The sequence below is a fragment of the Pleurodeles waltl genome, chromosome 6 (genome assembly GCF_031143425.1).
Source record: "Pleurodeles waltl isolate 20211129_DDA chromosome 6, aPleWal1.hap1.20221129, whole genome shotgun sequence".
In the NCBI taxonomy this organism is placed as follows: domain Eukaryota; kingdom Metazoa; phylum Chordata; class Amphibia; order Caudata; family Salamandridae; genus Pleurodeles; species Pleurodeles waltl.
This window is the reverse complement of record NC_090445.1, coordinates 1,525,911,609-1,525,925,960: the sequence shown is the minus strand read 5'-3', so window position 1 is coordinate 1,525,925,960 and position 14,352 is coordinate 1,525,911,609. Positions and strand designations below refer to the sequence as shown.

The following is a 14,352-nucleotide window of genomic DNA, read 5'->3' as shown; positions in this document are numbered from 1 at the left end:
ATGTTTGATATAACCAATGAGCGTCAAGATGCTAGTCTAAGATGCATTCCCTGATGCAAATAAGAAAAAAAATACAATTCAGACCACACTGTTTGGCTATTGTTCCTATTAGACTTTAAAATTGAGATAACAAAGTACTTGTTCCCATACTGATGTCACATAAAGGGCCTCATTATGGGTCTAGCGGTCACTAGACCACCAGACTCACGGATGGCGGTCAGACCACCAGACTCGTGGATGGCAGTCGGACCACCAGACTTGCAGATGGCGGTCGGAACGTGTCTTGAAATGGTGTTACCACGATAGTCAGCTTTTGCAATGACTGACTTACACTTGCCTATGCCAATAGTCAAAGAGTTTTCTGTAGTTTGCCTAAAACACTCATCAGTGCATTATTATGGTCCAATGTATCCTTTTCCCATCCTAGCATATCATTTTGAAAATACATTAGTTGTCCCGCGTATAATTTCTATATCACACATTGAAATATTGCAGATGTCCATAGCCAAATGCACCTTCTGGTTTTACAAAGGAAGTGGAGTGCCTACATTGCGGAGGGCATTTTATCAGGTTCTAGACTTTTGAAAAAATTAGGGACTTAATTTCAAGCTGCTTGCACCATCGTAGTGTAATTCGTTTTTAGATGCAGCGGTAGCGCTAAGCACTCCCGTACAGTGCACCACATTTTCAAACTGGTACAATGGCACCATTGCACCAGTTTGTAAACCTTGTGCCACATTATACATGTGCAAGGTATAATGTATGCAAGGTAGGCATTCCCACGTAAAAAGTCACGCAGAACTAGTGCAGTGAAATTTACAACATTTCAGTGCATCGTTCTGCGACTTCACTGCGCTAGAATTTTAATGCCTGCTCAGAGCAGACGTTAAATGGATGCAGGGCTTTTTAACATGGGAGCCGTACTTGCATTTCTGGAATAGCGTAATTTTTTGACGCTAGTCCAGCAATGAGTGACTTTTGCGCCACTTTATGGATCACAATTTCTGACGCATATGTGAAAACGTGCACCATGGAGCTCTGTATGGTAAATACAGCGCATCCATTGTGTCGTTAGGGGGACACAGGGCAGCACAAGAAATCTGATGCATCGGAGCTGATGTCTCAGATTCTTTAAGCATTCTAATGCTACATTTGGTTCTATAACACCTTCAAGAGATAACATTTACAATCCTTTATGCAATAATTCGTTTAAAGCTAATAATACATTCTATTCTTGATGGACACAAGGGACCTTACTTTTACCTAAAGTTATGTGATAGGAAAACCTTTACAGACATACCCACTTATCAGATAGGACACTAGGGTATCTATCAATGTCACCATCACACATTAATAATAACTGCTGAGGATGATTAGGATCCTAACTATAGCTAGCCTTGTTTTCTTTCTCTAACTTTATAAAATGTTCTCTTTGTGCACAACATATATCATTCCCATTGCTGTTCTGTCCTTGAACCTCAGTAAAGCTTCAAAATAATGCATACCAAGTAATTTTCCTCCACACTAGCTTTGGGAGTTATTTCAGATTTTTTGCTAAATATCCTTACATATTTTAAACATTTGTACATCAAATACTGAATATGGTGACCTAAACTCATCCCTCATTTCAACTTCTTCACTGAAAACCTCAGTCATACCTTTGAGAGGATGATTTTGTTCCATCACTCTTGTTCTGATACAGTTCTTCATCACTGACCTTAAAAAAATCTCAAGGAAACGACATTCGACAAATAAGCGAAAATGGTCATTTTTCACATTTAAAACATTTCACCTTCCATCATTTGCCAATTTCTGGATGTTTTAACTTGTTCTGTACTACAGCAATGAAAACATTTCATCTCATCAACCACTTTCTTCTTGCCATCGTGTTGTCCATGTTTAAGAAAAACATGACCAAACATCTTCATGGTTGACACCCTATTTGTAGAAATGCTGTTTTCTCAACTACTTTGTGTTCCCATTTCATTTAACTTGAGCTCTGCATATATTGACGTACTTTCAATGTTTTTTCTATTTATATTGCTCTATTTCCTAAAGTGCCATGTACAATCTGCTATTTCCTTGCACTTCAAAATCATTTACATTTCCCTTCAAAAGTACTACAAGTATGATATAATAGGCTAAAATGGCAGAGAATGACTCATCTGGTACATCAGCTAATGTAAACATTGAATTTTTTCCACTTTGTTTAAAAACTCTTTTCATGCTCTATTGTTTTTGTTCAAAGTAGTTGGCTTGCTCTAACTATTCATCAACACCTAATGGCCACAAATACAGTGATTTAACATAACATGATGAACATGTGTAATCAATCGCATAACAAAATGTCAAAAATACTGCCTGATTTAGTGCATCAAGAGACCACTGTGCCACTCGAATGCCTTATCGCTTACAGAAATAATGCACCTAATCTGCCTTGTCTCGAGTATCTGACCATCATTATATATTCAGCTCCATGGTACAGCCAGGATCTCAAAAGCAGCAGGCACACGGTCAGGGGGCAAGGGAAGAAAAGAAATCTAACACAAACTTCAGACAATGTGTCAACCTTGAAGGCTCTCTGCACTCATCTCAAAAGCTCATCCCAGAAGCCAAAGTTACTATCAGTGAAGACTCTGAGAAGAACAGCACACAATTCAGATGCAGTGTTAACCCCACATCATATTCATCCACTCTAGTGAGAAAAGCACAGCCAACAGGTTCTTTTTCAAGCAAAAAGTTGACAAGGTCTGCCAAGAAATCAATCTCTCACACAAGCGCAGTATTCCACATGATGATCCCATAATCGATGCTCGTCAATGTCCTCTTTGTACAGCAACTCCTGTCATGAAATGTTAAACCTACTTCAATCCTTGAAGCTAGGATCAGAAGAAGATGATTTTATTTCAGCATCAACCACGTGACTAGAATACTACCGACCCATCGCCATCCTGATTGCAGATTACAAAATATTGGGAAAAATCCTGGACACCAGGTATTCACAAGTGAAGCCATCCCTAGTACATATAGATCTAAATGGCTTTGTTCTAGAGCGCAGTACATCACAAAACATCCACCATCTCTTCCACATCTAGGATAGGGCTGCAAGTTTATTTATAGGATCCGCCTGGCTTATACTGGATTTGGAGAAAGCTTTTGATATGCTTCCCTGGTATTATCTGTTCCAGGTGCTCAAGCGAATGAGCATTAGAAAACACCTAGTCGTGTATACTTGGTTACTTTACTGGAGTCCAACATCTGAGCCTGTCTTTGACCACTTGTCTCACCTGTTTTTTTCAGTCCATCGTGCGTGGTACCCGACTGGGCTTCCCACTCTCCCCCCCTAGTGTTCACCCTAGCGATGGAGCCACTAGTTAGGATCTGAAGGGAGAGGCAGACGTGGGGTATCCCGTTGGGGTACCACAAACATGCTGTCTCCATGTATGAGGATGACCTGCTCCTCTAGCTCCAGGACGTAGAGGTGAGGCTTGGTCCCATTCATAATACATTGACCAACTTCGGAGGCACTTCCATTTTGCAAGTGAAGTCGTCCAAGTCTGCTATTTATCACCTTAGTCCTGGCAGAACGATGCAGGTCGTCTTTCTGGGTAATGATTTGCCAAGAGGGAATCCTTTTTCTGGGGATTCGATTGTATCATACGCATATGGATCCCTATGAGGGGAACCTGCATAGAGCCCTTACATTCACTTCCAAATGACGTTTTGACAATCTCTTCCACTTGCACCGATTGGAAAGATAGCACTAGCCAAAATGATTGTTTAACCCAGACTATTCTATTACTTTGCCAACCTTCTGGAAGTGCGCCACACTCATTTGGGGTCCTAACAGGCATTGTGTAGCCCTGCAGAAGCTGCAGCTCCCGATGGGAAGAGGGCTGACTAGGTGCCCCCTCTTTCAAGGCATGCTTCTTGGCTGCGCAGCTACGGGAGCGCTACATCGGAGAGATCTGTGACACTCGGGGTATCTTTAAAACCACAACTGTGCACCGCCTTCTCCTTCCTGTAGTGTTGCATACCAGTGACGTAACTGGTATTGGGACACTGCAATCAGTGGGGGTGGACGGGGTTAAGATACTCTGTGGCCCCACGTGTTTTTCCCCCATGTTCTACACGTTTTGGTGTGGTTTGCCCTGATGTCGTCAGGGCGGGTATAAAATAAAGGGTGTGCCCGCGGGAAGGCAGGCAAGTGATACGGAGCGGCACGCGAGGTTGCGGCAGGCCTTTACTCGCTGCTTCACAGTCCCCGGCTGCAGAAACAAATACTGTGTCCAGTTTAATCATTTAATTAACGCCGTGTCGGAGCGCGCCAACACAACATTGCTGACGAGGGTGTGTGGTGCGAACCACCGCTCTCCCTGGGTGGCGGCTGCTTCTTGTTTGCGGTGTGCGTGCCGCATGGTTTCTGTGGTGAAGGCGTCGTCTGCCTGCCACGCCCTCTCCGGTGGGTCAAAAGTGCTGATTCTGATCACAGAAGCTCCGCAATATTTTCCTAATGAGGTAGGAACCTCATCCTGCATCATTTTGCTGTTGCTGGGGACCTGAATGGCAGAGGCCCCACCCACTAAAATTTCTCAGCGCTGGTAACCTCATGACAAGTTAGTGCTGCTGCCGGCGGAGCCTGTATGGCAGAGGCTCCGCCCACTGAAGTTTTTCAGAGTTGGGAATTCTCCTGCCTGTGTTTGTGCTCTCGAGGATGGTTAAATGTGACTGTGGGTTTGTATTTTCTCCAATACATCTGCTGACTTTTACACAGACAAAGCCCTTAATAGAGATTCCTGCCCACCTGTAAGGTTGTTTCCATGCCCATATAGTTCTGAAGATGCCTGGTGAAGGTTTTTGGCAGTGACTTTCTACTTATATCGCTCAGCATCAGCACTGCATGTACTGACAACGGTCCAGTGAGTACCTGAGTTAGCGTTTCTGGACCAAGACTGTTTTTGCACCTTATACGTATACCTCTCTGTCGCGGTCATGTCCACCATACCACCCGTCAAGCATTTCATCCTGGAAGGGGCTCCATCTGCCCAAGCCCCTAAGTGGAAAGAATGGGTGGAAAGGGTCATGCTGTATTTTGAGGCCACCAAGGTCAAAGACGCTCAGAAGCGCGCTTTGATTTTGCATTTGGGAGGAAAAGACATCTACAAAATATCGAAGAACCTTGTTGAAGATGCCCCCAAAACACACGCCACTTTAATTGCCGCCCTATATAGACATTTTGAGCCCATGGGCAATACGGACTATGAGAGGTTTGTTTTTAGGCAAGCCCGCCAACAAGCGGAAGAATCAATAGACTCTTTCCACATGAGGCTGAGAGATCTTGCCAATACATGCAGATTCGCCGACAAAGTGGAAGAGATAAGAGGGCAAATTATTCAAGGGTGTTCGTCAATAAAACTTAGAAAACGTATTCTGGAGGAGTCCGGAAGATCCCTGCCTGATATTCTCCAAATGGGACGCACAAAGAGTTATCTAAGGTCTGAGCGTCTCATATGGAAGCAGCCCTGCAGAGACCAATAAAGGAAGAAGCCACCAACACAGTAGCTCCAGTCACGAGCAAGTCAAGATACCGCGCAAACAAACCTCCGTCAAAGCAATGTGGGTATTGTGGTGGACCCTCACACAGACTGTCCAAAAGTCCAGCCAGAGGCAAGAAGTGTGCTGACTGTGGGAAGCTAAATCCCTTTGTGAAAGTATGCAGGTCAGGCAAAACTCGGGCTGCCTCTGCCAACGCTTCCATCAATGTGACAGCAAGCCAGTCTGAACATGGTAGCGACATGGTAATGAGGAAGCTGAAGTACATGTTGTACATTCAATATTCACTATTGCAAACGCCTCTCATGTGTCGACAAAGTTGCCAAAATGCCAAGTCCAATTAGGCACCCACAAGGTTTTGGCAGTGGTTGATACAGGAGCCTCAATTAACATTTTAGCTGCAAGCGAAAACTGCAAAATGACTCCAATTCCAATACTGTCCAGAGCTAAAATCAAAGTCTACGCCTATGGACAGACTGTGCCACTGACCCTGAGAGGAGTGTTTAACACTACCATTACCCATGAGTCCAAGTCCATTCTAGCTAAGGTGTACGTGGCAGAAGAAGGACTCAGGATGTTGCTGGGTTGCAAAGCTGCTGAGGATTTGGGGGTTGTCACCTTCGCACTCAGTATACACCAGGAATCGATAACAGACTTTTTGAGCCAGTATCAAGGAGTGTTTGAAGGGATCGGTTGTCTGAAGACCAGAGAGGTGCGACTTCATATCGAAAAGACTGTGCAACCTGTCACCCTTCGCCATAGATGCATAGCGTTTCATCTAAGACCCCAAGTAGAGAAAGAGCTGGATCAACTGGAGAAGGTGGGCATTATAGGCAGAGTAACTGGGCCAACTCTGTGGGTTTCTACTATTGTAGTTGCCTGCAAACCTAAGCAACCTGGTGAATTTCGCATCTGCGTGGATATGCGCCTCCCTAACGTCGCTATTAAGCGTGAACGATATTTAACTCCCACGATCTATGACATTATTGGTGAGCTTGGAGGGTCGTGTTGGTTTCCGAAACTTGACCTGCGGTCAGGATACCATCAGCTGGTATTGGCGAAATAGTCACGATACATCACGACTTTTTCCACTCATGTAGGACTAAGGAGGTACAAGCGTTTGAATTTTGCAATCTCCAGTGCCGCTGAAGTGTTCCAAAATGTAATACATGAACTGTTGACAGATCTACCAGGAACACTCAATGTTAGTGATGACATTCTGATACACGCACCAACTATTGCCGAACATCATTCCCCCTTCAGAAGTGTGAATTTAAAAAAAACAAAATACAATTTTTCAGATACATATTTTCAGCAGACGGCATCGCGTCTGACCCAGCAAAAGTTCCTGATGTCAAAGATGCACCTCCGCCCACCTGCATAACTGAGGTGAGAAGTTTTTTGGGAATGGTGAATTATAGTGGCAGATTCATCAAGGACTTATCAACTCTCAGTCAGCCGCTCCGGAATCTGACCAAATTATCTGAACCATGGACGTGGGGCTCGACTGAGCAGACAGCGTTCAAAGCCATCAAAGATGCTTTGTCCAGTGACACCACCTTTAGATATTTTGACCCCAGTAAAGAGACCAAGGTCGCAGTTGATGCGGGTCCAAAAGGCATGGGGGCTGTGCTATTTCAGGAACAAGGTAGCGTAAATTGGTCCCCAGTAGCATATGCCAGCAGATCATTAACTGAGACTGAAAAAAGGTATTCTAAAATAGAAAAAGAAGCAATTGCTGTGCATTGGGGTTGCAGACATTGCCACATTTACGTTTATGGATGCTCTTTCGTAGTAACGACTGACCACAAACCTTTGTTGCCATTGTTCAACGGCACTACATCAGAACCTCCTCCCAGGATAGAAAAGCGGATGCTCCAGTTACAGGACTACCAGTGTCGGTTGGAGTATCGCCCTGGGTCCGAAAATCCAGCAGATTATCTATCCAGACATCCACGGGCTGCTTCAGACAAAGAGGTATATGATGCCCAGGAAACTGAGGAATATGTTAAGTACATCTCAGAACGATCAAGACCGTTGCCTATCTCTCTCAGTGAGATAGTTGAGGCTACAGCCACTGATGAATGTTTCCAAAAGGCACTAGCTGCAAACCGAACCAACCAATGGTATGTGATCAAGAGAAAACTACCAAGTCTAAATCATGCTTCTCAGCGCATTCTTGGAAGTCTGTATAATGTTCGGGATGAACTTTCCGTAAATGCGGATAGGTGTCTGCTCCGAGGATGCAGGTTGGTTGTACCGTCGTCTCTCACAGCCAGGGTGGTGCAGTTGGCTCACCATGGACATCAGGGCATAGTTAAGACAAAGAGCCGTTTCAGATCTAAAGTATGGTTCCTTCTCATTGATGAGCAAGTGGAGGAAGTAGTAAAGTCCTGCGTGTGGTGCCAAGCTTCTGGAGAACCTAGTCGCCCCGTCCCAGTTGAGACTGAACCCAGCCCTGATGCACCATGGGAATCAGCCAGTCTCGATTTTGTGAGCCTCCCCGACGGTCGCCACACTATGGTTGTTATTGATGATTTTTCCAAGAATCCTGAAGTGGAGATCATACCTGCTCTCACAGCTGAGATAGTGATATCTCATATGGAAAGAATTGTAGCCACCCATGGTCTTATCACTGAAGTTAAAACTGACAACGGCCCGCCTTTTCAGAGTCGAGAAATGGCAGAGTACTTTAAAAACACTGGCATTCGACATCGGTGGATAACGCCCCGTTGGCCTCAAGCCAATGAGAAGTAGAACATTTCATGAGAACCCTAAACAAAGTGATCCGCATTGCTCATGCAAGTGGCCAGGCGAGTGACTATGCCATTTATTCCTTTTTACGCAACTATCACAAGACAAGTAAGTTCAGAATGCCTTTTGGTATGGTTCCTTACTGTTATGCATCGGAACGGATCAACGGTTGTGGCACAGAGGGGAGCTGTCGTGGTCACCCGTAACATATCCCTATTTAAAAGGTTCTATCCTCCAACCAATGACGCTCCATACCCAGGCTCCCCAATTCTGAATGATGATGTGGAGTCCCTACCTGGAGGAGATGTTGGTGGTGACCCATGTTTTCCGGTCTCAGATGTTACATGCAGGCCCCTGTCCAGGAGGATGCATCCATTAGAGACTCTAGCCAAAGCCCCGTTCTTGGAAGGTCAGGTGCTACAAAATACAATTTTCTCAGCAATCCGACTCCTTCTACAAGGTTGCGTGATTATCTCGTTGATGAGTGACTTATGTACAATGATGTGTAGTGTGTTTTCTTTGTTTGATTTTTGGAGGAATGTAGTGTCGCATACCAGTGACGTAACTGGTATTGGAACACTGCAATCAGTGGGGGTGGACGGGGTTAAGATACTCTGTGGCCCCATGTGTTTTTACCACCACGTTCTACACGTTTTGGTGTGGTTTGCCCTGATGTCGTCAGGACGGGTATAAAATAAAGGGCGTACCCGCGGGACGGAAGGCAAGCGATACGGAGCATCAAGTGAAGTAGCGGCCGGCCTTTACTCGCTGCTTCAATGTCTCTGGCTGCAGAAACAAGAACGGTGTCCAGTTTTATCATTTAATTAACGCTGTGTTGGAGCGTGCTAGCACAACACTTCCTAGTGTGTTGCTGCCCGCACTAGGCCCCTCCAGGTGGCAGTAGCACGCACCTGCCTGCAGAGGATTCAACGTCTCCATAATGGCGAACCGCCCTACGGGCCCAAGCTCCCCCTAGTGGGCCTTCCTCGCTTCCCGGATTTCTATTCATCCATGGAACTGGCGCCCTAGACATCCCGCTCCGTACTTATGCCTGGTGATTTTTACTGTGATGGCCAGTTCCTTTCTTTTGAACAGCTCACTGGCGACTATAATCTCCCTGCTGGTCAGTTCCTGATGCCTTGGCAGCTTTGCAACACCTGTAGCAGCTTGTGGGTCTCACTGGACCCAGAACCTCCTACTCATCCAGTCATACAGGCTAAATTGACTATGGGTGCTGGCTGCTATTCAACTACCTGACTCTATAAGAATGTCTGCATTCTCTTGGATGTTCCCCTTACCACTCTGCAACACCCATGACCTTTTCCCTCAAGTAGTGTACACCCCCGGTATCACATCCCTCCCGAAATATTGACAATGTGCTACATCCCACCCTTTGACAAACTAGTTAGGCCACCGTTTTTGCATGGCCACTCCCTTCCCCCTCCCTCAACAACATTCCCACCGGCAATCAGAGGCCAACATGTATCTTGTACTAAAGCCTTCCTTATATGTGCGACACATGATGTTCTCATATAGCATAATCACATTGTTGCACACACAGATTATTTTTCGGCAATGTATTGCGGCTATTTGAACCCTAATATGTTACAGTCTAGCCTTCATACAATTTATATGTGCAGAGTGCTGTGTGCCCTTCGGCTCTCCCCCCAGCCCACCCCTATAGTTGTACCTTTGTGAAAATCCAATGAAAAGGTGTTACAAAACAAAAATATGATGGAGTTAACAATTATGCTGCAAACGTTCCATTGAACATCAACAATGCATTACTGATGCATAGTCCCTTCTCAGATGTGCCTATGAGCAAATGCACCCTATCTCTCCTGAAAAAAGCCTAATTTGGAACACAATGACCTCATCATTATGGCATAGTTTACATGTGGTCCGTTCAACACTTCATCTTATGTGGGAACCAAGCTAAAGATGCAAAGAAGCAGTTTTGACTCAAGCCCAAGGATGCAAAGGGAGAAAATGTGCACAATATCAACCAATCAATCAATCAGGGATTTGTAAAGCGCACTACTCACCCATGAGGGTCTCAAGGCGCTGAGGAGGGGAGGGGGGAGAAGGTGGAGGGAGATGCTGCTACTGCTCAAACAGCCAGGTCTTGAAACGTTTCCTGAAGGTAAGGAGGTCTTTGGTCTGGCGCAGGTGGGTGGGAAGAGTATTCCACGTTTTGGTGGCGAGGTGCGATAATGATCTACTGCCAGTTGTAGTTCTGCGGATGTGTGGGACGGTTGCGAGGGCGAGGTCGGCAGAGCAGAGATGCTGGGTCGGAGTGTAGAATGAGAGTCGTCCGTTGAGGTATTCTGGTCCGGTGTTGTGCAGTGCTTTGTGAGCGTTGGTGAGGAATTTGAAGGTGATTCTCTTGTTGACTGGGAGTCAGTACAGGTTTTTCAGGTGGTGGCGGGGGATGTCCAAGGTGAGGCGTGCAGAGGTGTTCTGGATGCATTGCAGCCTCTTCTGGAGTTTGGCCGTGGTTTCTGCATAGAGGGCATTGCTGTAGTCCAATTTGCTGCTTACGAGGGCTTGGTTGACTGTTCTTCTGGTGGTGGAAAAATTACAATCATAATAAAGGTGATAGTATACCATATAAGCAGAGGTACGTGCACTTACTGCAAAAGAAAACATTTTAAAGTTGAACAGTTATAAAAACCTTGAAAAGGGGTTTCCAATTTCCTCTGTCCCATGGAGGAGCTCTTCTAATTGTCGTGAAGAAAAGTGAACCTCACAAATGTAGACTGCAGAGGGATACATTTATGTCCTTTGCCAATAATTGGAGTTTTGTGGATCAAATGACAAAAGTATCTATATTCTCCTAGTTGGAAATCCTATGATTTTAAAACCTAGGTCTCTCAATGAGGGATTCTCAAGAGCTGGATGAAGTGGTCTTCTTTCTTGCTCATCTGGCTTGTGCTTGAAGGATGTTTGAGTATTCTCACTTGCCATGTTGCCAGCCAGTGATAGAATCTACACAAGGCTGCAAGTGTCCCCTAAAAGTTGCACCAAACAAGATGAAGAAGCCAGGTGCATAAAAAATCTCTGACAGCAATTGGCTCAGTAAATAAATGAAGATTGGGTTGATAATGATCCTAAGGATGTAACACAAGAAGACCAGGCCACATACCAAGGCATGAGCACAGGGAATGTGAGCAACCACTGAGACTGAAGGAGCGGGAAGTAAAAAAGGGGCAATCCATTGGCTTACTGGGCGAAGAACATAGCAGATATTGTGATGCAAGGAAGTGTCATTTCTCTGGCCTAGATTCCTCCACTATTTTGTATTTCCAAGTAGGGGGGTGAATTCCAATTCCTGACAAAATGGAGTTTTCTCAAAGTGCAGAATTCTGAGTTGTGTGGTAAGTATTGATCCCTATTTTGACCAACACTTTGAGTACAAGGCAATGTTTTTGGCTTATGTATGGCTTCTCTGTGTTTCAAATTTATAAATGAAGATGTTTGGAGAACGTTTTGTCTTATTTTGGAAGATCATCCCATCTAGTTTTATTTTCTGAGTTACCAGCATTGGCATGCAGAGGCAATTTTATCTAGGTTGCTTACATTGAAACTATAGGAAAAACTGAAAAAAATAAAATTCTTATAATAAGCAGAGTTCCTGGGATAGGTCAACTGTCCTGGGTGAATGGCAATTGATGGATTTGAGGTACAGTGAATTGTGTAGGTTACATAATAAGGGAAAACAGATATGGAAAGTCTCCAGATGATAGCTAATTTCACTTGAGGCACACATGACAAGTCTGACTCAAAATAACATGCTTTTTGGTTTGGGAAAATCCGGAGAAAGAGACAATCCTACAACATTTTTATTATAGCAGCAAAATTACCACATTAAAGTTTTCTTTTTTCAGCAATTACTTATACCAATTGTGCTGTTGAACGAGAATCATCCAAAATGTGGGATTTTGGCTCTGTGTATATACCATTCAAGAAATGTGTGTACAATTTAAGTGTATATCAGTTTCCATAAGCATTTAACTATGAAAAAAGCATGAGGTCCCTGGAGACAATATCTAAAAGAAGCATGAGGTCCCTGGAGACAAGACCTGAGGAATTCAGAAGTATAATGCTACAACCCGGAAGTAAGAATGCTCATGACCGAAATGTCAGCTTGCCAAAGCTCATCTATTTTCCTATTACTTGCTGGTGGAAAATATTGCTGTCATATTGTTGTGAGGCCTGCTTGGACCTAAGTTGGTTTCCCATTTTTAGCTTTGTTTTATATTTTACACATTTAAGCTGCAGTGTTTTTTATCAGTGACATTTTACACACTTTTTCTTGCTTGATATTATTGTAAGCATATATTGTATGCATTGCTTGTTTTAGATAGACTTTTCCTTTTAGTACATGATATCCTCATGCTTGCAGTGCCCATTTGGAGACAGCTATTAATATTTAGACGTATCATTGCATCAGAGGTGTGCCTCTAATACAGTGTTGCATTGATGGTGAATGGTGTGTTCGACATGTAGCGCTACTGGCGCAAATCTACTAGCTTCCCAAAAGGATTGCCATTCATACAACAGGCTGACTCCTGACACTGTTCTACAGGTATGGGGATTAAGGCTAACCTTTTAAATCAGGCAATAGCAGAGGGTATAGCCATTATGCTCTCAGACTTAGGGTTATGAAGGAACATCTAGAAATCATTAACCGTGGTTGGTTTGGTCAATTTCTTTACCATGTTTGTATGCTGGTTACTTTGCTTTGTTTCATCTGCCTAATTATCACTGCAAATTCTCTCTATGCAAGACTACGACTGTTTCAATAAATGTATTGAAAACGTAATTCTTATCATGTGTTCTCACCTGGGCATGCATGGGTAATACAACCAAAGGGTAAGATCTGTTTCTACGACCTATTTTGGAGTTAGAGGGTCATGTTTAGATTGCCATAAACACCATCCACTCCTGTAGTGCTAGGGGTGTAGTTGAGGCACTATGAGCTAGCCAGGAATTGGGCATGGCAATAGTGTGGATGGACTTAGTCCCCTACATTCTGAAGTTCTGTCATCTTAATACTCAGTTCTATTATCTTTGTAGGAGCTGTATAACAAGATATAGATTCAAAAAAGAAGGTTATCAAATCATAAGTGTCTTATAAATAAATGGATCAGATTATGGCAGAACAAGAATGGTTTAGGTTGACACTACACTATATATCCAAGACCCAGTCTTACCCCATTCTTACCCCATTCTTACCTTATTAGTGCAAGAAAATACAAAATATTTGGCATTTGCAGGCATTAGAATCAACTGGAATAAATCCATCATTCTCTCCCTGACTCCAGTGGTGCTGGAACAGTTTTCAGAGTGGTGGAGCTGTCATCAGTGTTACCAGTCACAGCTTGACCTGCATGGAAGGGGCGGCGCGGGGTGGATGGTGGGGTCAGAGGAGGTGGGGCAAAGGGGTGGTGCTCCAGTATGAATAAAAATTTAAGAAAAAAGATAATTAAAGAAAACACTTACCTCGCTCCTTTGCTGCTCCTCTCTCCCTCGTTGCTCCAGCCAGGCACAGGCTCCCAGCCTGCCCTTCGCCACTCCTGACGCTGCTCAAAGCAGCATCAGGATTGGCTGGGAGCACCCAGCCAGGGTGCTCCCAGCCAGACTGGGAGCCTGTGCCTATGTGTGATAGGCCGGCCGAAGATGGCCGGCCAAACACACATGAGCTCCTTCCTCATCACCCCCGTGGCACGACCCTTTACAAGGAAACAATAATAAACACTGTTTATTATCGTTTCCCTGTAGAGGTTTGCAGCTGTCGCTGCTGGCGGTGATACAATGCTCCTCCGCCCAAATGGAGGAGCCACCCCTGAGTGTTACATCACTGAAGTCATATGGTTTGTGAAAATTCCAGGTGATACACACAGAGAGCATGTGTAACAAATATATTAATCAGGTGAGGGTGTAGTATATCACTAGTGGTGCTATTTGGAGAACACTGTCACCCACATGTTCCTAAAGCATGGTGTGGCAGCACACTGCCATTTATAGAAGGCACATTTTCCA

The 14,352-nt window shown here is 44.4% G+C and overlaps 1 protein-coding gene across 1 annotated transcript in view; it reads right to left on the bottom strand.

Annotated features, from left to right (window-relative positions):
- LOC138301048 (phospholipase A2 homolog otoconin-22-like) overlaps positions 1-13,849 on the bottom strand; it is a 70,517-nt gene extending 56,668 nt beyond the window's left edge. Inside the window, exons 1-2 of the mRNA XM_069241085.1 lie at positions 13,813-13,849; positions 1,659-1,728 (exon numbers count right to left, since the gene is read on the bottom strand). Coding sequence (XP_069097186.1) covers positions 1,659-1,710 — 52 coding nt within the window. The 5' untranslated portion in view covers positions 1,711-1,728; positions 13,813-13,849. The remainder of the gene's footprint in view (positions 1-1,658; positions 1,729-13,812) is intronic.
- Positions 13,850-14,352: the final 503 nt, after the last annotated feature.